Source organism: Hippopotamus amphibius, chromosome 1, assembly GCF_030028045.1.
Source record: "Hippopotamus amphibius kiboko isolate mHipAmp2 chromosome 1, mHipAmp2.hap2, whole genome shotgun sequence".
NCBI classification, from domain to species: domain Eukaryota; kingdom Metazoa; phylum Chordata; class Mammalia; order Artiodactyla; family Hippopotamidae; genus Hippopotamus; species Hippopotamus amphibius.
The window spans coordinates 132738425-132764051 of record NC_080186.1 but is presented as its reverse complement, the minus strand read 5'-3'; the positions used below and the strand labels follow the sequence as shown (position 1 = coordinate 132764051).

General features: G+C 48.6%; 1 protein-coding gene across 1 annotated transcript in view; it reads left to right on the top strand.

The window, feature by feature from the left end:
* FGF18 (fibroblast growth factor 18) overlaps nucleotides 1–4000 on the top strand; it is a 33809-nt gene extending 29809 nt beyond the window's left edge. The window contains exon 5 of the mRNA XM_057747274.1: nucleotides 2905–4000. Within this exon, the coding sequence (XP_057603257.1) occupies nucleotides 2905–3171 (267 nt within the window). The 3' untranslated portion in view covers nucleotides 3172–4000. The remainder of the gene's footprint in view (nucleotides 1–2904) is intronic.
* Nucleotides 4001–25627: the final 21627 nt, after the last annotated feature.

The following is a 25627-nucleotide window of genomic DNA, read 5'->3' as shown; positions in this document are numbered from 1 at the left end:
GGACGGCCTACCGTTAGCTTCTTATCCACTGGGTCTGAGTTCCTGGTGGGGAACTTGTGACCATTACAGGCCCCATGGCTCCTCTCAAGAGGCTCCTGACCTCTGGAGTGCTGGGCACCTCAGCCTGAAGCCCAGATCCTCAACCCAGACAGGGATGAGCGTGGCAGTGTGCTGCCCTTGAACTCCCAAGTCCTCGTTTCATGTGCATGGTGGCTCTGCGGGCCTCGGGGAGGAGAGGTGTTTTGATGGGCAGCACCCACTCTCCCATACCCTTTCTTCTCATGGGGCTGTCTGGGACTAGACAGCAAAGACATGAGCGACAAATTGCAAATGTAGGTTCAGATCCGAGCTCTGCCTCTTAACAAGCTCCGTGGCCTTGGGAAAGCCATTTTTGCTTCCTTGAACTGTTTTCTTCTACCAAGCAGAGTCTGCCTCAGCACACTGAGAGGATTAAATGAGGTAAACGTGTGGAAATGTCTGGCCTATAGTTGGCAATCAGTACGTGCTGAATGAATGAGTGCATGGATGAGGAGGGAGACCAAGGCGGGCGGGCAGAGAGCTCCAGCCCTCTGCTAGCTCTTCTCGGCACATCCTCCAGGTGGGGCCTCTCATAGCTCGTGACTGTCTCTGGGACATTAGTAAGGGATCCAGGAGGCAGAGTCCATTTTCTTTTGGAGGAAAACCCATTCATGTGTCACCCCCACCATTTCTATCCCAGCAGAACTCCCATCCATGTAACCACAAATGCTCTGGGCACCCCTGTCGTGGGCTAAGACCTGTACTGAGCCATGAGAGCAATGGAGAAGCAGTCCTGACCTCCTGAAGCTCTTGGGCTGCTGAGGAGACAGGCAGATACAGAATTGCTCTGGGCGGGGTAGAGGGGTGGTGCAGTGTTGAGGCGTTTCAGAAGATGGAGTATATGAGTTCAGTAAAGCCTGATGCTTAAACGGAGTCTTGAAGGAAAAGGAGGAGATACCCAGGGAGCTAGATGGCAGTCAGGGAATGCTTCCCAGGGGAGGTGGTGACTGAACTGAGCCTTGAAAGTTGAAAACAGTTTTCCAGGCAGATACTCTAGGGTGGGGAAACAGCCATGGTGTAGCCTTTATTAGTTTGCTATGACTGTTCCACTGAAACCAGCCAAGGGACCTGGACTCAGGTTGGATAGGCAGCTTCCAGAATTATTCATGGGGGGCCGAGAGCCCAGAGACCACTCCTTTCTATCCCCCTTGCATATATGCCCAGCTTCCCCCACAATAGTCGCTCACTCCTCGGCCAGCCCCTCATGTCCTCGGGGTCCTGCATGTGTCTCCCAGGACCGCCCCCTGACCACTCTACAGCCTCCTCGAAAGATCTCTCCTCCAGAGAATGTTTTCTTACCCTGCCTGCCCCTTTCTGCAAAGTTCAGCACTTTGTCTGCAGGGCCCAGGCTTGCCCTCCGCTCAAAGGTGAACGTTCCTGGAAGCTCCAGCCCGTTTTCCACTTCAAACAAAAGGCTGGAACTCGCACCTCAGTCTCCATGCACAGCCAGACCGCTGGGCTTCCAGCTTGGCTGGGCATCCGTCCGTAACGAGGAGTGGGCCCGGCCTACATTTGGAGATGTTAGTTGGAAACTCGAGCGCTGCTAATTCAGGCCTTCCAACTTTGTGTGTTTCCCACTCTTCCACATCGAGCAATTCGGCTTTCTCAAGGAGGAGATTCAAAGCCTGCTTCGCACCACCCTTTGTCCAGGTCCAAGGAGGGAGCGCAGACCGTCCGAACCACCTGCTCTTCCGAAATAGTTTAACGAGTTCCTACTGTGTGCCAGCCTCATTTATAAGCGTCATTCCTCATGACATCTCTGACGCAGGAGTCGTTTTCCCTATTTGGTCCAGGCGAGGGATCCAAAATTTAGAGACTGGAATTAACTCGTCTGAGGTCACATAAGGAAGTGTTAGAGTTGATTCAGCTTCTGACTCTGAATCTAGCGCTCCTTGCCTAGCATAGTCTCCCAGCAAGTTCACCTGGCACCCTGAAATCTCAGAACCACTGGTACAGGCTTTGGAGTTTGGCCATGCCAAAACTCTTATTTTTAGAAGCTCCCACCACTCTTCACACCGCACATTAAGTTGTACCACATCCCACTTTAAATGGAATGTATATTTATATAACAGTGGAGTTGATTGGCAGTTGAGTAGTTGACTTCATCTCAGGTTTAGTGCACATCAGTTGGGACTCCTTTCCGTTGCATGTGCTAAGACACAGTCTCAACTGTTTTAAAGGACATGAGATATTATTGGCCCACATAACAGTGAGGTAACTTGAGTTTCAGAGGCAGCTCAGTCCAGAAGCTAAAAGATGTGAGGAGGATTTGTTTTCTCTCATTCTCTTCCTCTTGGCTTTCCTTCCACCAAGCTGGCTTTGTCTTCAGACAGAATTTCCCCTCATGGTGGTACAATGGCTGCCTTCATTTCAGCCTTACATGTTTCCCAAGTTTAAATCGGCCTATGTTTTTGGGGATTACTTATACAAGGGTCTCAAGGAATGCTGATTGGGTGGCTTAGGCCACATGCTGTGCTCTGCACCAGTTATGGGAAATGATGTTTTGATTGGTCAGGTCTAGGTCTCTTGTTCTAGTAGAGCTGAGGTGGAAGCCCCTGGTTACAGGGTGCAGAGTGAAGAGATAGATCCCTGAATGGTAATGGGAGGCTGTTACCTAACTGGTGAATAGGGAAGGATGCAGGGGCCAGTATGACAAGGCCACTCCAAAGACCCAGGAAATGAAATTGCTGAGGCCAAAGCTTCAGTCGGGCCCTCTCTACTCTGCCACCCCAAGCCTTGGCCACTTGCCCATGTCCTCTCTGCATAGCTCCGCCCCTTGCACCTGCCCTCCCCCTTCTCACCTCCTCCTCCTCTCTCTTCCTGCAGCCCGATGGCACCAGCAAAGAGTGTGTGTTCATCGAGAAGGTCCTGGAGAACAACTACACAGCTCTGATGTCAGCCAAGTACTCTGGCTGGTACGTGGGCTTCACCAAGAAGGGGCGGCCACGGAAGGGCCCCAAGACCCGGGAGAACCAGCAGGACGTGCACTTCATGAAGCGCTACCCCAAGGGACAGGCAGAGCTGCAGAAGCCCTTCAAGTATACCACAGTGACCAAGCGGTCCCGGCGGATCCGCCCCACACACCCCGGCTAGGCTGGCCCCGCCGTGGCCCCGCCAGGCTGCCCCAGCCCACACTCACACTCACAGAGAACTGCAATCAGAGGAATATTTTTACATGAAAAATAAGGAAGAATTTCTATTTTTGTACATTGTGTTTAAAAGAAGACGAAAACTGAACCAAAATTCTTGGGGGAGGGGAGCGGTAAGGATTTTATTGTTGGCTTGGAACCCCTATGACAAAAGACTCGTGCCAAGGCACTGTTGTCAACGCACAGGTGCTTGTGTCTCTCTAGGAACAGACAGCTCTAAACTTGTCCCCAGAGGAGGACTGGAATGAGGAAAACGATGCTCTGAGAAACCAAAGTCCTTTTTCCCAAAGGTTCTGAAAGCAAAAAAAAAAAAAAAAAAAAAAAGACAAAAAAAAAGCAAAAAAACAAAAAAGAGAGAGAGAAAAACAAAGAGAAAGTAGTATCGCCCCACCCCCAACAAGCTCCCCCTCTTTCCCAATCCCCCGTCCCTGCCCCAAACTCCAACAAAAATCGCTCTCTGGTTTGCAGTCATTTATTTATTGTCCGCTGCAAGCTGCCCCGAGACACCGCGCAGGGAAGGTGTGCCCCTCGGAATTCTCGGCGCCTCGACTTCCGACGACAGACGGCCTCGTCCAATCATGGTGACCCTGCCTTGCTCGCAGTTCTGGAGGATGCTGCTATCAACCTTCCGTGACTCACGTGACCTAGTACACCAATGAATAAGGGAATATTTTAAAACCAGCTATATTATATATATTATATATATATAAGCTATTTATTTCACCTCTCTGTATATTGCAGTTTCATGAACCAAGTATTACTGCCTCAACAATTAAAAACAATCGACAAATTATTTAAAAAACCATGAGGCGAGTGGTGGCCGGGGGCAGGGCTCAGGTACCCTTTGTGTTTCATTCTTCTGGGTCTGAGGTCGTTGGGCTGAGAGCTGGGGCCTTGCTCATTCGTTCATTCATTCATCCCACATGGGCTGCGCTCCAGGCTCTGTTCTAGGCACTGAGGATGCAGCCTTGAACCAAGCAGATGGAAACCCTTGCCTCCAGAAGGATTAAATTCTAGTGAGTCATGATTCAATGGTTGACTCAGTCCTGTGTTCACATACATGTGCTCTCACATACGTTTACTTGGCCCCTCCTATGTGCCAAGGCTTTCCAAGGCCCTGGGAGATTTATCGAAGAACACACACACACACACACATACACAAATCCCAGCCCGCAGGGAACTTCACTTACAGGAATTCTCTTGGTGGCAAGGACCCATTGCTTCATTCATTGATTTATTAATGGAATCACTTATTCCACACATACTTATTAAGCCCTTATTAAATGCCAGTCACTCTTTTAGGTATTGAAAATTCATCAAAGAACAAAACAGACACACAAAAAAATCACATTTCATGGAATGTGCTGTCTAGGGATGATTGATTGAGTCATTTGTGGAGTCAGCACCAGAGTTTTACCAGGCCCAGGCTGAACAAGGCAGAGATGGTCCCCACTCTCCTTCTGGTGGTGGAGGGGGCCAGAGGGCCCAGGTCAGGAGGGGACCTGGTGTTTCTCTCCTCAGACTCTCACGGGCTGGAGCAAAGAAGTGTACCTGGCCTCGTGAACTTCCAGGGGCCTTTTCTTCTATGTCTTCTTTCCCAGGGCCTGCCCAGCATGTGGGGGAGAGGCCGCATTCACCTTGGGGTGGAAGGCAGATGGGGCTTCCGATTGAGGCCAAGGTGCTTCTTCCAAGGTGGTGCTGCTGTCGTGGGCCTCCCTTGAAAACACCCCTTGCCGAGAATGGCCAGAAGAGGTCCCCAGTGAGGCCCTACAGAGAGGGAAGGGACGGGCACGGGGGGCGGGGTGGGGGGCAGTAGCACCTTCTCCGCAGAGAGCTCCTGGACAGGGAGGGAGCTTGGGTTCCTGCGAGCTCCCTCTGCGAGCCGCTTCAGAGCTCAGGCCAAGCACAGCTCTTGGTTCTGTCTTTCTTTATCCCTGGGCCCTGTACTACGTGTCTGTGGCTCTCCCTCCTGCCTGTCAGAGCACATCTCCTGAGGGCTTTGTGAAGCCCTTTCAGCTGCGCGATCTCATTGTGACCTCAGAAGAACGTGCGAGGAACGTGTCATTGTCCCCATTTTGTAGATGAGGAGACTCAGAAAAGCCTTCCTGCTTCCCCAAGATCACAAGGATAAGTGGTGGGGCCGGTATCCAAATCCTTGACCCTCTAGGATTGCAGTAGCTGCCACTTGGTGAGTGCTTACTGGGTGTCAGACGCCCTGCGAGGTGCCTCATGTCCACCGCCCGGGCATCCAGCAATCGTCCCTTGTGTGGGACCGAGTTTGACAGGCGGACAGACTGGGGCTCGGAGACATCCCCGACATGCCCGAGGCCTCAGTGAGCAGGTGACGGAGTCTGAGATCCTTGGTGATAATAGTCCTGATGTGGTTGTTGCTTTTTGGGCATCTGTGACGTGTCCGTTCCTTTCACCCTCTGATATTTCATTTAATTTAAACACTAGGGCCCCGCGCACAGCTGACAGGAGCCCCATGTCCTCAGGACCCGCTGGGGCTTTGGTGTCTGGAACACGCAGGGCTGAGGCCACGCTGACAGCCTGGACTTTGGGACAACCCGGGCCGGAGTCCACAGGGCCCACTGGGGCTTCAGCTTTGGAACATTATGGGGTCCAGTCCTCTCTGACAGGAGCTCGGTCTCCTCAGAACCTGCGGGGAGGTGGTGCCGCTGAAGGAAAAGGTCACAGGACCCAAGACATGGTAGCTTCTAAAATAACTCTTCCCCTGGTGCCTGTAATACTGTGTCGACTCCTACAAGGGAAATAAGAATCACAAGTTGAAGTTGCACTTGGTCTGGTCTCAGACTTACTTACCTGATGGTCACCACTCACAGTTCCTGCAGAGTCCAGAGATTTCTCCTTGAAGGAGAGATTCTGGAAAAATCAGAGGGATCAATAAAGAATGCAGCTGATTCCCACAAAAAAAAAAAAAAAAAAAGAAAAAAAAATTTAAACGCTAGCCCTATGAGATGGATAGGTTTGGATATCTTTCGCTTTGGAAGTTTCAGAGACGTGAAATGACCTGCCCAAAGCAATCCAAGCTAGAAAATCATGGCACCAGAATTCAATCAACCAAGCATTCATTCATCTGACAAGTATGTACTGTTTACTCTGTGCCAGTTGCTGGCGATACCACAATGAGCTGAGCAGAGCCCCTGCCCTCATGGAGCTTACCGTCCATTGGGGAAAACACAGTCAGCCAAATAAATATAAAATATACAGTAAATCATACGGAAAAAGAAAATAAGGTGAAGGGATAGAGGTGATGGGGCTGTTATTTTAGATAGGAAGGCCAGGGAGAACCTCTGGGTGGGGAGCCCATGCAAACACTGAAGGGAAGAGCATTCCAGGCAGAGGAAACAGAGAGCGCTAAGGCCTGGAGGCCTGTCAATGGAATGAGGAGGGGCCCGTGGGGCTGTTGCAGAATGAATGGAGGAGGGAGGCTGTTTTGGAGGGGGCCAGACCACGACTTGAGCTTTTTTATTTGGAGTGAGATGGGGAGCCACACTTTAAAAGGACTGCCCTGGCTACTGTGTGGCGAAGGCTGGGCAGACTCCAGCCTGGGGCTGCCTGAGGCCATGATGACCCTGCATGGCCTCCTGCTGGTGCCTATGGCTGCCTCCTCCCCCCAGCACATCGGCAGGCCTCCATCCTCACCCCACAGGCTGCCGGCACCTCCCATACCCAACAGCTTGCCTTTCTCTCTCCCAGGGGCCATGGGGCCAGCGGTGATTTCCTTTTCTTGGCCCTCTAGAGTCAAGCTGGGTGCCCTGGAGCGAGTCACTTTCCCTGTCTCCGTCTGACTTTGGAAGATGTGAGCAGAGCTTTCTGGATACTTCCTGAGCTATGAGAAATACGCTAATGATAAGCGCAGTGGATTGGTAAGAAGATTTTTCAGCCAAGGATGATGTCTTAGGATGCTTGCTCGAGGGAGGAGCTGAAGCAGTCTATCCACAGTCCAGCTGAGTAGAACCCCAGTAATAACAGCCATCACTTTTGAAGCACCTACTATGTACCAAGCACGATCTTATTGAATCTACCCAACCAGCCTTTGGGGTGGGCATTTTAATTTTTTAAATTGACTGATTGATTGATTTTTGCTGTGATGCGTGGCTTGCAGGATGTGGGATCTTAGCTCCCCGATCAGGGATCGAACCTGGGCCCTCGGCAATGAAAGTGCGGAGTCCTAACCACTGGACAGCCAGGGAAGTCCCAACCTCATCGCTTTAGAGGGGAAGGAACCATGACTCAGACAGGGGAAGTGATGCCAGAGCCCATCAGATGACCAATGAATAGTGACAATGCTGATGATAAGCCAGCGGGGTATAGTGTAGGGAGGTGAGTCAGGGCTCTTCCAGGGAGGTCAAGGGTCAGGGGGGCCCTTCAGCGGCCAGCCAGGTCCCTCTTAGCATCTTTCCAAAATTTGCTTCTCTGACCCGAAGAAGTAGAGGGCGGAAGGAGAGGGCTGAGCTCACTTGATCCCAGACCCTCACCCTCTGCCCCTCACCCCTCACTCCTACAGTGGTGCTGTGTGCCAGAAGTGAATCAAGATGGACCCTTGCCTAGCATTTCAAGGGGCCGGTGGGCAAGAACAGTAGGATCAGTCCCCACATCAGGAGAGGAGTAGGTTTGGGGACGAGAGTGAGCTCCCTACTTACCCGCCACACCCTTGGGCATTGTTTGGATTCGGTCTCCTCCCTCTATGGCCACCCCTCCCCTGACCACTGGGGTAGGAGAGGGAAGTGACATCTGTGAGGCACCTACTCTAGACCGACCTTTCTGATCACAGTGATGTGCACACACCCTGTACAGGATGGTTCTTGGTGCAGAGTAAGCTCTTGGTACCTTAGCTATTACTACCATCACACGTGATCGGCACAAGAACCTTGCGAGATAGGTGTTAGGAGGCCCATTTTGTAGATAGGGAAACTGAGGCCCACTGAAGAACGCAGCTGGCCCTAGGTTTCACGATAGAAAGTGACAGAGCCAGATTTGAGTCCAAGCTTCCCTGTTTCTAGTTTCCACTTCTCCCACCCCCATTCCTCCTCATCCCTGCTTTCGTTGGGGGTGGAGAGGGGAACATAGCACCAAAACTTGGGGCAGGAGAGTAAAGTGTCCCTCCTGGGTGGGGAGGACATGATAACCAGGAGAGGCTGAGTCTGGGGGTGTTCCTGCCAACCAAGTGAGCTGAGGGGCGTGGCGGGGGTAAAGCCCCAGGCTGAGTGCAGGAATGAGATGCTCTCCTGCCTGCCTGCCCAGCTGGAGCCTAACAAGCCTAGGCTGGGATGCCCAAAGCTCAAAAACCCCATAAATACAGAGCCCTCCATCCACAGCCCCAGGATTGGGGCTTCCAAAGAAACAGTAGTGAATTAAGTGCTAAAGATGTGAAGGCTGCCCCGCAACCATGCAATTAGGTAGTGGGTCTGTTACAAACATTAGGTGGGGAGTTGGGGACCAGATGGCGGCGGGGCTCACCCTTGCCATCCTGTCCCGGAACTGCCTGGCCCCCTGGCTGAGGTTTCCAGCTCTGGCAAGGAGAGAAGACGGCAGGTAGCCCTGGTGTGTGGCCCCCTGCAGAGCAGGCCAGTAATGAAGCAGGCGTCCCTCCCCTCCCTTGGGCAGCTTCACGGATCTAATTAGCACTTGCTAGAATTTCTGCCCAGCTCCTCCACTTGTGGAAGGAGCAACTCTTTGAATGTTCCTGTCTGCCAGACTGACCACTGCAGCTGCAGGCCTCTTTGTGGCCCCTGGGGCGGGTCAGAAGTGCTGGCTAATTTTAAAAGACTGTCCTAGACTGAAGTTTCATTTGCCTAAGCCACTCAGGGCTAATTGTTACCTATTGAGCACCAGCTTTGTGTGGGCATTTTACCCTATTCTTTTGTTTGTCTCACCACATTTCTCTGAGATAGTTATTTTTATCTGCATCCCACCAATGAGGAAACTGAGGCTCCGAGAAAGTCAAGGTCAAGAAGGTCAAGGCTTGGTTAAGGTCATCCATCAGACTTCTGGAATCCTGCACGTGACTCTCATTACCACAAAGCAGCCCCCCAGGGAGTTGGTCTTACCCTGTTCTATCCAAGGACAGAGGATCAGAGAGGTAAAGTGATGTGCTCAAAATCACTCAGTTATTAAGCAGTGAAGCCAGGATTTGAAACTAGGTTCACTGGATTTTAGAATCTTACCTCTCTACTCCTGCAGAATCTCCACTTCTGTCTCTGTTTCTGGGTTCTTTGCCTACAACGGACAGAAACACATGAAGTCTGACTTAAGCTTATAAGGAAATGTATTGGCTTGTGTAACAGAAAAGATCATAGGCATTGACTTCAGGCAAAGCTGGATCCAGGTGCTCAGTCTCCTCTCCCAGTTTCTGCTATGTTGGCTTCACTCTCAGCAAGAGTTTCCCTGTAGTTCCTCACATTCTACTGGCTTACTAACTTCAGAGAAAAGGGAACGTACCTTTTTCAGAGGCTTCAGTAAAAGTCCCAGGGCTGATTTTGAGTGGATCAATTCTCTCTCTAGCATATTCTTGAACCAATCACTGTGATCAAGGAGAAAGAACATTTTAGCGACAAGATCTAGGTCATGGGCAAGTCCTTGGAGCTGGGGTGGGGGAGCCGTCAACCAGCTCCACCAACTATAAGGTCTGAAAGGGGCAGAGGGGTGGTTTCCCAAGGAACATGGAAGTGTTATTACCAGAAGAAGGGGGCAAAAGCAAGAAAGTTCTGCTTCAGTGCGCTTCACGCGGGTATGCATCGGAGTCCCCAGAAGGGCTTGTTAACACACAGACTGCTGGGCTTCACCCCTACACACTCTGTTTCAATAGGTCTGGGATGGACCCAAGAACGTGCAAGTTCCCAGTGGGTACGGATGCTGCTGGTCTGGGGGCCACACTTAGGGAACCACTGGTCTGTGCCTTTCTCTTACCCTCATTCTCTTCTCCTCCATCTCATCATACTGTGTTAGGCATCTGTACCCATCCAGGGCTTTCAGGCTGGGGATGTATACACCTTGTGCTATGTTAGGTCTTTCCGAGAGGCTATGGGTACAGTAATCTTACAGGAATCGGAAATCGATTGACAGATCCTCAGCTTTCCCCGAGTGCTCTTTTGTTAACGATCTGCTGGAGAATTTCCCCATGGTCCCTGACTCCCTTCCTGCTGCCCTTTCCACGAAATCCCTCCTTCACTTTACAATAGAGAGGTATACCTCTCGCCCTCCCTGCATCTCACTGCAGGCATTGCCTGGGGTGTAGAAAACTCTAGCTTGTGGAATGAAGGGATAATAATCATGGTGCCGTGAATCTGTGGTAAGGCCCCAGGCTTTCCCTTGTCTTGATATTGAGCTGTTCTGTAAGGGCAAAATGTGGATCCTGTTTGGTCCAGGCTGGGTTATTCTGAACTCAGGTAGTGTGGGGTGCTGGGACTATTGATAATTTTTCTTTAAGTACCTTGCCTCTTTTATTCCTCAAATATTGTCCGGAATGCATTCACTGCAAAGGGATGGTCTTATGAAAACAAAAGAAGAATCAACGGTGGGAGTAATTTGTTTTATTTAGGGGACGCAAACTCATGGCTAAATCCCATGCTTTACGTATCCATTTTGTCTGTCTACATACCCAGCAACCCATCTTGAAATGACAATACTCAAGATTTTGAAAAAGTATTCTTTGAAATGCCAGTCTGGGTCCTGCTGCAGTGTCACCATCCTCTAAGATGAGAAGGAACCTGGCGTGTTTCTTATCCGTCCTTTCCTTGGTCCATGTCTCTGTGGGACATTTTGCCCAGTTTCAAGAAGGAGGAGCTGAACCCTTCCAAAATTACTTCCTACAGGTCATATTTGAGTAAAAGATCTTGTAGCAGAAGAAAGTTAGTGTTTTATCTTTTCTTGAACATTTATGAAGGCTTGCAGGGGAAATATTTTCATTTAACTTTTGCGAAAAGGTGACTGGCTACCCTAAATTCACATTCATTTTTCACTTGGGTATAAATCTCTTATATGCTGTCACTTGTCACTGCTCAGTCATTCTTAGTGTGTATTTATTAGAATTGGATAAACAATTGTAAATGACATGGTTTCTACTGAAAAGATATCCTTTTCAAAATTATTTAAGGGGGTTCATGAGAAAAAATGTGACGATCCCAATGTAGTTCAATTCGTGCATCTGTATGCTGTACAGTCAGGCACAGATATACAGTCTCAATCCAAAAACATTCCCTGGGGCACTGGCTGCTTGCCTGCCTTCTGAAGCTGGGAGCACAGAGATGCTTCAACACAGTCCTATGGGGGGACCCCAAGAGCCAGCCCTTGGGGAGCTCAAACACAGTTGAAGGTTGTGAACAAGTGGGCTATTGCACAGTAAGAGAAGAGCGTGTAGATAGAGGCCCCAAAATGCTGGACGTACAGAAGATGAGAGGACTCACTGGGAAAGAAGTGAGGGGTCAGGAGACTTTGGAAGGCTGGATGGAGATTTAACTGCAAGGAGAAAGCGGGGAAGGGCAGTGCAGGCAGAAAGAACAACAAGACGAAGACGGAGAGAAAAAAAGATTTGAAGATTTAAAGATTATGGCATGGCAGGAGCTGGGAAACGTGAGGTGGAGCGGCGGGAGGTGCAGCTGGGACAAAGGGGGGCGGAGGGGCGGGAGAGAGAGAGAGTCAAGGCTATGGCTTTCATAGCCCCATTTTTTTTTTCCTATATCCCCATATCCCCTCCCTCCCACAACTCCCTCCCACCCTCCCTGTCCTGGCCCTCTAAGGCATCACCCATCATCGAGTTGACCTCCCTTTGTTATACAGCAACTTCCCACTAGCTATCTATTCTACAGTTGGTAGTGTGTATATACATAAATATATGTAGTGTATATATAGTGCATATATACATATATATATGTATACACTCTCTCACTTCGTCCCAGCTTCCCCTGCCCCACCCCCCAACCCCGTGTCCTCAAGTCCATTCTCTTATAGCCTCCACTTTTGCACGCCATTCCTGCACTGTGCACATATGTCCAAGTTCACCCTGCTCTGCACATGTAGGACCAGTCACAGTCTGACGCTCAGCCAAGTACACACACCAGCACTAAGACAGCACAAGCTCAGGTCGGGTTATTCTGAATTCAGGTACTGCGTGGTGGTAGGAGTATTAACAGGTTTCCCTTAATTTCCTTGCTTCTTTTATTCCCCGAAGATTATCTGGAATGCATCCACTACTAAGGGATGGTCTCATGAAAACAAAAGAAGTGTCAGTGGTGGGAGTAATTTGTTTTATTTAGGGTCACAAACTCATGGCTAAATTCCATGCTTTACGTATCTATCTGTCTACCTACCTACCTACCTACCTACCAAACCATCTTGGAACGACAATATTCAAGATTTTGAAAAAGCGTTCTTTGAAATGCCAGTCTGCCCTCCATTCTCCTTCCTTCCTGCTTGTAACATTTTCTGAGTGCCCGCTCTATACTGGATTCCTTGGAGATAAAGCAGTAAATCTGCAATCTCTGCCCCCCAGAGTCTTCATTGAGGAGACAGACAGTTAACAATGACCACACACTGTGACTAGTGACATCATGGGCAAGGATGGTACAAAGGGGGATTCAGTGAGGACTTCCTGGAGGAAGCGTCCTAGAAGCTGAGATCTGAAAGAATGAGGACGCATTGGCAAGAAGAGAAGGGGGTGGGAGGGGTGAAACAGTCTAGATAGAAGAGGCAGCATCCGCAAAGACCCGGCTAAGAGAGCATCGCCTCTAGGAAAACACAAAAAGAGGTCCAGGGGAGGATTTATGATTTCAACACAGGAGTGGCAACTTGGTTGGCAAAAATGGGGGAGGGGATGTTACTAGAGGACTCTCCTCGGGTTTCTGTTTTGTTGGGGTGTCTGGGGCCCAGGCTGTTGGACAAGGATGATGGTGGTGGGTACCACACCTTCCTCAGGGGGCTGCTTTAGAGGCAGATGTGGTTCCTGCCTCATCAGCTTTCACCTCATGTTTTTAGCAGTCCTTGAGGATCATGGCCTGCGTCACTGGTTCCCAACCAGAGTGACTTCAGGACACTTGGCTGTGTGTGGGGACACACAACTGGGGGGCAGCTACTGGCATCTAGTGCATAGGGTCTAGGGATGCTGCTAACATACAATATACAGAACAGGCCCTATAACAAAGGATTATCTGGTCCAAAGTGTCAGTCGTGCTGAGGCTGGAAAACCTTGGCCCAGATCCATTCTTTCAGGAGAGTGGCAAAATGGTGATTTTCTAATTCTGTCATTTCTTCTGCAGCGGTTGACTGGGATTTGTCTGTAAACGAGAATTTTCCCCATCAACGATTCAGTTACCAAGAGATAATTCACATGGGAAAGACAAATACCTGATTCTTTATTTACCAGTTTTCAGAATAATTCATGAACTAGCATTGTCCAAAGACAACCAATGCATTTTTTTTTTAGTATCGCTATGAGAATTTTAAGAAATTTAACGTCTTTCAATCCATGGCAGCGATCAGTCTTTGTGAAAGTCAGATTCCTCCATCTTTGGCCAGTGAGAACTCCTTTGGGTGGCTCTTGTGTCCTTTTGTCACTGCTCTAGTGTTCTGATAGCTTCTTTGCTTTCTGGTGTGACAAGGTGTCCCTGGGTTATCTTGTACATTTTAAAGCTCTTTGCACAGTGCCTGGGACATAATGAGTGCTCATCTAATGCTGTGATTATTGTGAGGACAGAAATCAGCTTCTCCAAGTTCCTTTCCCTCAGCCCCCAGTGCATTCTGACACTTGCTTTCCGTCCCTCCAGATGGTCTGGGGCAGGTCCTGAGTGTTATGAAGTTTCAGCTTAGCCAGAGAGGGCTGCAAACAGTGGCTTTGTTGGGAAGAGGGAACTGCCAGCCAAGAGAGCACGTCTATTAGAAGCTAGGGTAAGCCGGCAGAAGAAGAGGGGCAAATTAGCTAATTCAGGAGTCAAGGCCTTGCTTTTGTTTTCACTGTCAATTTTCATCCTGCAATAACCTTTGACCTAAGCCTTGGGGCAATTAGTGCCTGCAAGTGAAGTGGTGGTGGGTTTGAACTTCTGCCTTCCTCCCCAGGCTGAGTCAATACCTTTGTATTCTATTACATGTAATTGAGGCAAAAGGGTTTATTTAAGCTAACAAATGATTATTTCCCACAATAGAGCCTCCAAATCCCAGTTAGCGAATTGGCTTTTCCAGGCATCCTATGTTTTGTCTGCAACCAAAGCCTGTATTTCACTGACTGCTTTGTCCTCTTTTCTCCTTTTTCCTTGCTTCTCTCTCCTACGCCTCCCCTTTGCCCTCACAATTCAATTGAGTAAATTCAACATAACCAGCATTCACACTGAGCCTCCCCTGTTAGGTTTAGGCGTTAGGCTGGCCAGGCCCTTAGATCCCTGTACAATTCTGGGCCACCCCAGAAGGATCTCACAGCCTGCTGACAAAGACGGACACGTAAACAGATAAATTATAAATTATACAGTGGTGTGATAAGTGCAAAGTAATTCAACAAGTCTAGACAAAGAAAATAGATGGTGTGGAGGGGTCTTCGTACAGAAGAGTCTAGAAGGCAGATAAGACTAGAGATATTTGAATCATTAGACATGAAGCATCCATGGACTGAAAAGGGATTTTATCCAAGTGACTTGAAGGTAGTTATTTAAAAGAATGTGGCAGACTTCTCACTACAGGACGCAGATTTGTTTTGGGTTTCCTGCTTCCCTATGGGGTCATGTTCTTCAGAGAAGCCTTGTGCCAATCTCATCCTCAGGGGATGAGTCTTGATGCATCAGAGCCCATCATGCTAATTGCATTTCCCTTGCCAGTGATTGGCTTAATACAGGTGCCTGTGACTCTGTTCTGTCCACTGAGCTATGAGGGGAAGTCTGGGGTGGTGGTGGCAGTGGTGGGGCGGGGCGGGGTGGGGGGCATATTTCTATGGAAGTTTCTTAGCCCTTAAAAACAGACACAAGGAAATCATGATCCCTTTTCTGAGTCTGGATGTTGGTGAGGATGTGATGGCTGGAACTGTTGTAGCCTTCTTGCAACCATGAGGAGAACCAGCTGTTATACTGGGGGCGGCAGAGCAAAGAGAAGGAAGGAAATTGGGTCCTTGATGCTATTGTTCAGCTGCTGAATAAAGCAACCTGGGGCCTTCCTGCCTTGAGACTTCTCACTGTCTGAGATAAAATATTCTTGTATGTAAGTTTCTTTCAGTTGGGTTTTCTGTTACGTGTTGCTGAAAGCTTTCTATAGTAATACAGAAAAGGAGGTAGAATTTGAAGAATGAGTCATGAGAAAGAAAAGAGATTTCAAGAAGGGTTACAGCCCAGACAAATGTGCTGAGACAATAGGAAATGTACATTGTAAGTTCTCGGAAGGCCTAGTTCGGAGAGGTGAGGTCAAATAGAGTTCAACCAGGTCAGGCAGCACCCCATTTTCCCCTCTCTCTGCCTCCCTCTTTTCTTCCATCCTTCCTGAGGGTTTCCTCTTCTTCAGCCAGTCTCCTCTCCAAGGGTACACGGGAGGGAGATGCAGGTAGCAGCAATCTCAGCTTAGATGTAAAATGTTTACTGAGTATTCACTCTGTGCCAGGCCTTGAGCTGGGCTGAAACGTCCCCTCTGAACAGAGTACCTAGTCCAGGCACAGAGACAAAAAAGTAAACCTTTGTTTCTAAACATGTGATCAGTTTTAGATGGTTCATGGCTAATATTTGTTTTTATTTGAACAGTGATGAGTTTATTTTAATGATCAATCTACACATGGCAGAAATATACATTTTCTTTTCAAATATATTTAAACAAAGGAGAAAAGAGTTAATTTAAGGAAAACTAGTTGGTAATGTTACAGACAGCATGAGGATGTAGTAAAACAGTGAGAAGTGAATAACATGTACATGCACACATGTGTGTGTGCATGTGTGTGTACATATGCATGTGTGTGCGTGTGCTAGTCTGCTCAGTTTTTTTTTTTTTTCTAATGATTTGAGAATAGACTTCTGTTCTTTCCAGGGCTTCTGTTTCTGTGTTTTATGTGGTTTCGCTGGGAGATGCCATTTCCATGTATGACCATCCCTACTCCCTCCGTATTCAGTTGGTCCAGGATTTCCTCTCAGGATCTGTCAAACCATGCAAAGCCTCTCTCCAGTGGCAGAAGCTAGGAGACAAGAGACTTGGGAACTGTTGGCCTGTTCCTTGCCCTACCAAGGACCTGACCTGGAGTGAGGGAGGCAGGCAAAGGGAAGGAGAAGTAGGAGATGCAATTCATTCTCGTTATTCACGGTAGTTATGTTCTATAAAATGACCACAAACTGAACTAGTGACTATTCAACTGCTGCTCCTAGGGGAAATGCAGGGTTAGGTTCCTGTGAGCCCCCGTCACAACAGTTTCATCAACTGATCAGGGCATAAACTTGTTTTACACGTGTTCCTGTTTAAAGGCACCTTATGTAACATACACTGCTGATACATCAACATCAAACTCACAGACAGCAGCGCTGTAACTCACTCCTGAACAAACCGTATCTAGTACACATGTTTTCTCCATAAGTCACATCACAGCCTTCTTGCGCTCAGGGGCACTAGCTAGCACCTCAGCGCTATGCTTGGGGGTCATTTTCAACAGTGAAATCACCAACAAAAAGCACTAAAATGAGAAAAAATATGGCATGACATAGACTTACAAAAAGGACACTTTTTCATAACATGGGAGCTGAGACCAGAAAGCAGAGTGTCACTGACTTTGACCTTAGCTGGAAACATGGGCATTGGGTGACTCAAATTTTTCACCACTCTGTGAATGTCCACAAATGACTGTGAAAATGCCACAAATATTGATCTAAGGGTTTCAAATAAATTTTAGCATGTAGACAAATTTACAGACACAGAATCCATGAAAAATGAGAATTGACTATGAGAGAGAGAGAGAGAGAGAGCGCTTGCTCAGCTCTGCTAGGATTTGAGCCACTGGCTCTAGCTACTTCCATGCCCTTCTTATGGTTTGAATGTTCAATTTTGTTTGATGATATGAGATATTTCAAGGTCCTTTCTACATCCCACCCCTTTTTGTTTCACCCTAAGCTGATTCAGTTGGAGTTCTGTTGCTTGCAACCAAGAGTTCAGACTTAGTATATAAGGCCCTTGGCACATAGTAGGTCCTCAGTGAATGTGGGTCCCTTCCCTCATGGAACGTAGGATTGGCTAAAGGCAACCAATGAATGTATGTCCTAGGGAAAGACAGTGGTAAGAAAAAACGGCTTTATAACAAAACAAAAAAAAAATAAGGAGCAACATATTTCCAACTCTTCCTTTTACCCTTAGCAGCAGTAGTCACTTCTTGCCATGTTCCAGTACAGATGGAAAAGTCACTGAATTACAAACCCAGTTGCAAGCTATTTTTGGTGGAGTTGTGGTGTGTGTGTGTGTGTATGTGTGTGTGTGTATGTGTGTAATGTACGCATTGGGATTCTTGGCCACAGCCTCTGTTTGTATCAGCTGTCAGCAAATCAGAGGCACCATACACGTTTGTCATAATTCATTACATTAATTAACCATGTTTGAGAACTGGGCACAGGCCAGAGGGGATGCGGGGGAGGGAAGCCTCCACATTGTTGTGTCTGAACCTCCCGGGTCAGAATTTCCACGGTTTGATGGGCTGCCATCGCCTGCACATGTGTCCCCTGACACGCGGACCTTGATGAAATCATCATGTTTACATCTTTGAATATTCTCCACAGATGATGCCCGTGGCGGGAAGCCAGAGGCAGAGAGCATCCCAAAACTTGGCTCTGCAGGCCCATCTCTGTACCCAAAAGGAGTCTGGAATTACCCTGACGTCCGATACCAAACTGGGCACCCTCCACGAGCCCATCCCTCTCTGGCCAGTTCTCTGGGCAGGCTGCCTGCGCTAGACCTTCTGCAGGACAAATGGCGCCGGCTGTACCACCCCCACTCAAGGCGTGGTGGGGTGAAGGCATCCTCTCTCCACTTCCCCTGTTTCAGCGAATGCCAGCTGCTAGGCTTGGAACTTGCAGATAATTCGTGACTCTTTTGTCGTATCCAGTCTCCCTCTACATCCTATTCATTTCCCTTTATTGCCGTTTCTCAAGTCCTTGGACTTCAGCGCTACTTCACCACTACTCCATCTGGGCCGCCATCACCTCTTACCTGGACCACAGCAACAGCCACATCCCTGGCCTCCTTTTGTCCTGTCTCTTCCTTCCATCTTTCCTGCAGGCTGCAGCCCGAGGGAGTTTTCTACAAGGTAAATAAAAGCATATCACTCTCCTCTTCTAATTCCTGCATGGTTCCCATTGACTTCAGGATTCTTTATAATGGCTTACAAGCCCCTTCCTGAGCTGGCCCTGCCAATCATTGATTTCTGTCCATTGTCACGCCTTATGCTCCAGCCTCCCTACAGTTTTTCCAATAAGTTTCTTTTGCCTACGTTAGTTTCTTTTGTATGCAACCACAGACCCTGACTTCTGAATCATCAAAGTTTATATTTGCTCTGTATGTCAGATTAAGGGCAATGAAAACTTTTTTTTCAATAAAAACATCCTATGTTCTTATCATGTGCTCAATAACTGGGCCTCTGATTGGTGTTTACCACTGAGTCTTTGGTGTTTAGAAACTAGGTCCTTCAGGACATCTTTTAAACTACTGGATTGAACCTTGCCTGAAGCTAGTACCAAACATTTCCCAGGTTTTTTGTTTGTTTGTTTGTTTGCTTTTGACTGCACGATGTGGCTTGTGGGATCTTAGTTCCCCAACCAGGAACTGAACCCAGGCCAGGGGCAGTGAAAACACTGAGTCCTAACCACTGGACCACAAGGGAACTCCCTTCCCAGTTTTTTTAGTCAACAGATTCTTCTTATGTTTGAATTAAATTTTCTGTGACTTGCAACTTGACACAGACATTGAATTACAAACTGTTTTTGGACAAGGAAAATGCCTGCTTCACTCTGACCCTATTTATCTGCTAGGGTGACTTTTTATTTGTATTATCCAGGTCTATTATTAACCTCCTCCCTTCCTTGGTGTAATTACCCTCTGCACATCACTTACAGTTCATAAAGCACGCTCACATCCATTATCTCATTTAAACCTGCCAACAATCCTGGGAGGTATGTGTAACTGTATCCATTTTATAGATGAGAGAACTGAGGTTCAGAGAAATAACAGGCTCGCCCAAGCTCACATGGTTAGTGAGAAGCAGGGCTAGCTTTTAAATCCTGTCGTCTGATTCAGAACTTCTATATTTTCTTACATTTGTACGTTCATTAATTCATTTAAGAACAACAAAAATGACTGAATGCCAAGCATGTCAGATATCTTGCTAGGCTTTGGAAATATACCAGTGGACAAGACAGAGTCCCTGTCCTTGAGGAACTTACTGACTAGCAGGAAACACAGACCATGGCAGTGATCCGTGATGGGCGCACTGCTTTATTCTGAGCCTGAATAGCTGATCAGCAAGCCACCACTGGAAGGCACAAGCCTCCACCATTTCCAGTCTCTTTGTCTCCCGGCGTGAGCTTCAAATTCCAGGCTTGGGTGGGGTGGGGGGCTGGTTAGAATAGATGCAATAGACTGTGTGCAATGGGGAACAAGCAATTCTGTAAGAGGAAATTGAGACACTATTAGGAAGGGGAAATAGGAACCAGCAAATGTTCACTATAATTCAGGACACTTGAGTCACTTACTGGATTCCAGGTTATTGTGCCTGGGTGCTGGTCAAGAGTTACAGTTGCTACACCCTGGCTTTTAGTAACTGATTTCCCAATTTGGGACATTAGAGTTTTTCCCTGAAGGCCTTGTGACTTATTTTGGAACCATCTTCTATGAATAAGAATGTCGCTAAGCCCTTTAGGGAGAAGGTAGTGGTTGGTGAGCAGAGCCAATGCATTTTTTCATCTTCTTCTGCAGTAATGTAAATACCTCCTCTGTACTTGCTCAACCCAAGGCAGACATGACTAATCGAGCCTGGCATTCTTTCCCATTGTGCCCAGATAAAGCCCCAGAAATCTTATTACAGCCCCAACCAATTGACCAGAGTTGGCACAGGGGGTGACACCTATTTGCCAGTCCTCTTTTGAAGACTGTGGGACCTTGGGAAAATCCCTTCCTTTCTCCAGGCCTCAGTTTCCCCATCTGTTCAATAGTGGCCCAAATGACCTGTCCGTGCCTTCCAATTCTGACCACGTGGGAGTGGAAGATCTTCAAGGTGGGAAGACATCTCCGTAGGGCAGGCTTTTAGGCTCTAGATGAAGTTGGCCTCCTCTCTTTTCCCATCCTCCTAGGCCCTTCAGGACTGGGAAGCGGGTGGAAATCATATCACGTCCTGGGACACAGACTAAATACTTCCCTCACAGTCTGTGCAGGTAATGCTACTAGAGAACACCTGGGACTCAGGGGTGTGACGTCAAGGAATAAATTGGCCAGGATGGTCACCATTTATTGAGTGCCTACTGTGAATGTCTGGCCTCACTTCTAATCTCCAGCACAACCCTCCAAGTTAATGTTCTCATTCTTTTTTTTTTTTTTAACTAAAGTATAGTTGCTTTGCAATATTGTGTTAGTTTCAGTTGTGCAGCAAAGCAACTCAGTTATTTTTTTCAGGTTATTTTCCATGCTAGGTTATTAAGATACTAAATAATGTTCCTTGTGCTATACAGTATATCCTTGTGCTTATCTATTTTATGTATAGTAGTTTGTATCTGTTAATCCCAACCTCCTAATTTATCCCTCCCCCATTCTTTTTCCCCTTTGGTAACCATAACTTTGTTTTCTGTATCTGTGAATCTGTTTCTGTTATGTATGTAGATTCATTTGTATTATTTTTTAGACTCTACATATAAGTGATGTCGTGTAATATTTGTCTTTCACTGTCTGATTTACTACACTAAGTATCATATTCTTTAGGTCCATCCATGTTGCTGCAAATGGCAATAGTTCATTCTTTTTTATGGCTAATATTCCATACCATATTTTCTTAAGCCAATCTTCTGTTGCTGGGTTGTTTCCATGTCTTGGCCACTGTAAATAGTGCTGCTATGAACACTGGGGTGAATGTATCTTTTCTAATTAGAGTTTTTGTCTTTTCTGGATATATATCTAGGAGTGGGATTGCTGGGTCATATGGTAGCTCTATTTTTAGTTTTTTAAGGAATCGTGCTGTTTTGCATACTGGCTGCACCAATTTACATTCCCACCAACAGTGTAGGAGGGTTCCCTTTTCTCCATGCCCTCTCTTTATCTGTAGACTTTTTGTTGATCGCCGTTCTTCTGGGTGTGACGTGATACCTTACTTTGGTTTTGATTAACATTACTTTAATAATTAACCATGTTGAGAATTTTTTCCTGTGCTGATTGGCCATCTGTATGTCTTCTATGGGAAAATGTCTTCTGCCCATTTTTTGATTGGGTTGTTTGTGTTTTTTTTGATGTGTTCTCATTCTTATCTTACAGATGAGGGTGCTGACCTCTAAGAGTTACACACACACTCACCCAGTGGCAGAGGCAGGATGAGAGCTCAGGTTCTGTGACCATTGCTCTTTCCCCAATTCTACCTGCTTCCAGCTAGAAAGGCCCTAAGGGTATGATCTTTGGTACTTTTGGGGATTTGCCAGCCCAGCGCCACTCCTGGTCCCCCTCCCCCTGGGGTGCCAGTCTGTCTCTGCACCCAACACTGTCGCTCTGCTCAGCTCCCCCCATCTTTCCTGGCTGCTGTGTTCTCTGTGCTTATTGGTCTGTGCCTGCACTCTCTGCAATACTGCCCAGAGCTGGAGATGCTTTGTACAGATGCCAAGAAAGGGTCATGCCCAAGAACTTACATGTTCCTTCCACCCTGCATTCTGGCCAGTGACTGGCTAGTACTAGAGTATGAAAGCCCCGCGCCCATGTCTGGAATCGGCGCAAACTCTGAGAGGGAATGTCCACCCCAGAGTCTCCCTGCCATGCCTTTGCCCCAGCTGGCACCCTTGCTTGGCTTCTTTCCCTTCCCTGTTGTCCTTCCCCCACTCTGACTGAAAGCAGTTCCTTAATAAATCACTCGCCCTCAAGTACTCAGCTCAGAGTCTGCTCTGGGCAACCTGACCTCAGATACCTCCCTTCCCTCTATATCTTAGGAAATTACTCAATCATAATAACTGAGATTTATAGAATTCATTGCAAAGCATTTTTGAGAGATGATCTTACATGGTTTTCTCTGCCTGGAAAGCCCTCCCACTTCATTGCTGGACCCAGTTCCATCCTCAGTTTCTCTGAGAAGCTTCTCTGCTTAGCCGGGTAGGGTGATGTTCTCCTTTGTCTCCCCTATTGTGGCAGGGACCTGCTAGATACTCATCAATCCTGGCTCCTCATTCCCCAGCCTCCCGTGCAATTAAGTGGGGCAGTGTGACTAGTTCTCACCAATGGAACATGGGCAAGTTAGGTACATGACTTCTGGGCCAGGCCATAAAATGTTCCATGCAGTCCTCCATGACGCCTCTCTCCTGCTTGTTGGCTGACATCCAGTAGAGGATTCCAGTGGAAGACTCCAAGGAGGCCTGGCTCTCTTAATGGTTACACAGAGTAGAAGACCCTGCCAATGCATTGTACTGTGTGGTGTCTTTTGAAGTCACCGAGATGCTGGGATTATTTGTTAAAGCAGCTTGCTTTGAATGCCCTGATTGATACACCCAGCATCTTGTAACTTATTTGTTGTAACAACAATCATATTACATTATAATTGGTTACTTACCTGTCTCACTGAATGGGCTGGCAGCTCCTTGAGAGCAGATGCAAGATTTACCTCTCCATCCCCAGCGCCCAGCACAAGAAGATCTTCCATATTTGCTTGTCCAATGAATGCATGAAAGCGTGAGATGCAGCTTAGTAGTCTCGTCTGTAGAATCTAGAATTGCAGTGGCTCGGTTGGAATCCTTGCTCTTCCTTTTGTTGCTTGGATCACCTTGGGCAAGTTACCTCCCCTCTCTGTACTTAGTTTCCTAATCTATAAAGTGGTGATAATGGAAGTACCTACTTCATAGAATTGTCATGAGGATTAAATAAGGTCAGAGCCTGGCAAGTAGGAAGCACTCCATAAATATAACTCTTATTATTGTCATAGCTATTACCGTTCCAATGACACTGAACTTCAGAGAGGTGGCTGGACTGACTCAAGACTATTCAGTAATGGGCAGAAATGGTCCTTGCTTCAGAGCTTGCTCTTTCTGCTATGCTTTGAGAAGTAAGTGGAGAGCTTGTCTGTCATCTTGGGCTTTCCCCCTGGAGTTCTGGGTGGCAGCCAGTATCCTCAGCAGGAGTGGTGACCTGGGACTTTTTAACACCTTCAGGCGCTAAGTTGAGGCAAAGGGCCTGAGTGACTTCCCTGGGGAGAATCATGAACTTGGTTGAAAGACCCCTCCAGGTGGAAACGTGTTCTGGAACCAGGGCCCCCACCTTGGAGGAGCCAGATTGCCCCCTGGGGGCGCCTCTTGTTGTGGGAGACAGGCATTGTCTTACACAAGAGCCACGGGAACCTGCTGCCAGCTTCTTCCATTTTCCAGGCCCTCTATTCTTCCCCCTCAACTTCTATTTGTCCTCCTCCTCCTTCAGAAAAATACTCAGCAGTTTTTGAGCTGCCTTGGCAGTCTCTGAGCTTGAATTTCAAGACCCACGGCCTCTGAGGATGGGAGCCCAGAGGAAGGCTTTTAGCTCTGCGAGACCCAGACGGCAGGAAGCGCTGGGGTTTCCTGAGGGCCGGAGGGGGAGAGGGGCACTCCAGGCTTTCCCCAGCCTGCATGGGAGGGACCCCAGCTGGAGGCTGACTTCAGTCCCCCGGGAAGCAAGGGCCTGGACCCAGCTGGAGAGCTAAGGCCCACATGGAACGCTGAGGAGTTTCAGGGGACCCTGGCCCCTACAGGGGCGAGGGCCCCCAGCAGAACTGAGGGACCAGGTGAAGTGCCCTGCTGGGGCAGGGATGGCCTCTCTGCGGGTGCGGAGCTCGCTCCCTTCCCGGGTCTCCTCTCCCCCTCCTGAGACTCCCTGTCCTTGCCCACCTCTGCCATTGTCCTGGCCTGCCCTCTCCTCCCCCTTGAAGACCTGGTGCCCTCCGCTCCCCTCTCCAGATCCCCTCCTCCTCGCAGCTGATCCGCTGGCCACCTGCAGCCTCAGATGGGCTCCCCACCTCGGAGGATGTCTGCGGGGAGCATGTCCTGTCCGAACCCCAGAATGCCTTGCATCAGGGTCTGTGACTGTTCACCTTCAAGCAAGTGCATCAGTGAATGAATGACTGAAGCAGTGAGGAGAGATGAGGGAATGAGAGAACAAGAGAATGGAAAAATGGCTCCCTGTGCTACTGAATGAATGAGTCAATGAGAGCGTGAGGGGGTAAATGAACTTGTCCCAGTGGGAGTGAGTCGGGAGCTGGGGGGTCTGGGGTGACCCCTGGGGGCAGATGCAGCTGCTGCAGGAAAGGAGGCCTTGATGGCTGGGGAAAGGGGCGGTCACTGTTCATGATCTAGGGAGGACCCAGTGGGCTGAGGGGTCCCTTCCCCATGCACAGCCCTCTGTCTTCTCTCTGGGCTCTGGGGTCCCCTCAGGCTCCCATCCTTGGCCATGCTCAGAGGAGAACCCTCCTGGCCCCTGCCCTTGGGTTTTCTTGGCAGGATCCTCCTTGGAGGCTGTTTCTTTTGGATGAAGCCTCTCTCTGACCCCTCCTCCCCTCCCCAGGTCCCCATAAAATGTTCAAAGTATTTTCTTTTACTCAATAAAGCAAACAAAGGAGAGGGCAGCCTTGAGCCCTGAATCTGCAGCCCTTGGCTTGGCTCTGCCAGGGCTCGCAAACCGCCTCCATGCTGAGGCTCTGCGGACCCTTCCACGTACTCCCCTTCCCAGATGAAAAAGTGAGGCTTGGAAGGGCGAAGGTCACTCTGCTAAAAGTGGCATGCGGAGACCTGACCTGGGGCCTTCTGACTCAGCTCTGGGGAGAGCCATCCCCCTCTTGGTGGCCCATCTCCACCTCACCTTGATTCCCGTGGGTGACAGTGGGCTGGGTCCCAGGTGGCCTCTGTGATGAGGGTCTGCGGTTCTTTCTCCACATGGCTCTGTGCATCCCTGCCTACTGTCCACTGTACACAGGCAGGAGGATGGCAGCACTGACTGCTGGTTGTGTTGGGAATCCCGTGTGGGGTTCCACAGGATGGATGAGACCTGGTGGGTACATGGGGCAGGCAGACCCACGGAGAGGAGTGCGAATGACTGAGCACACTCCACATGCCAGGCATTTATTACAACAGTCCCCTGTTCTGGGTATTAATACCACTAGATGTATTATTATTTACAGATGAGGAAACCAAGGCCGGAGAGGTGACACAATATCTCAGATCGCGCAGGGGAAACGGTGGAGCCAGGATTTGAAC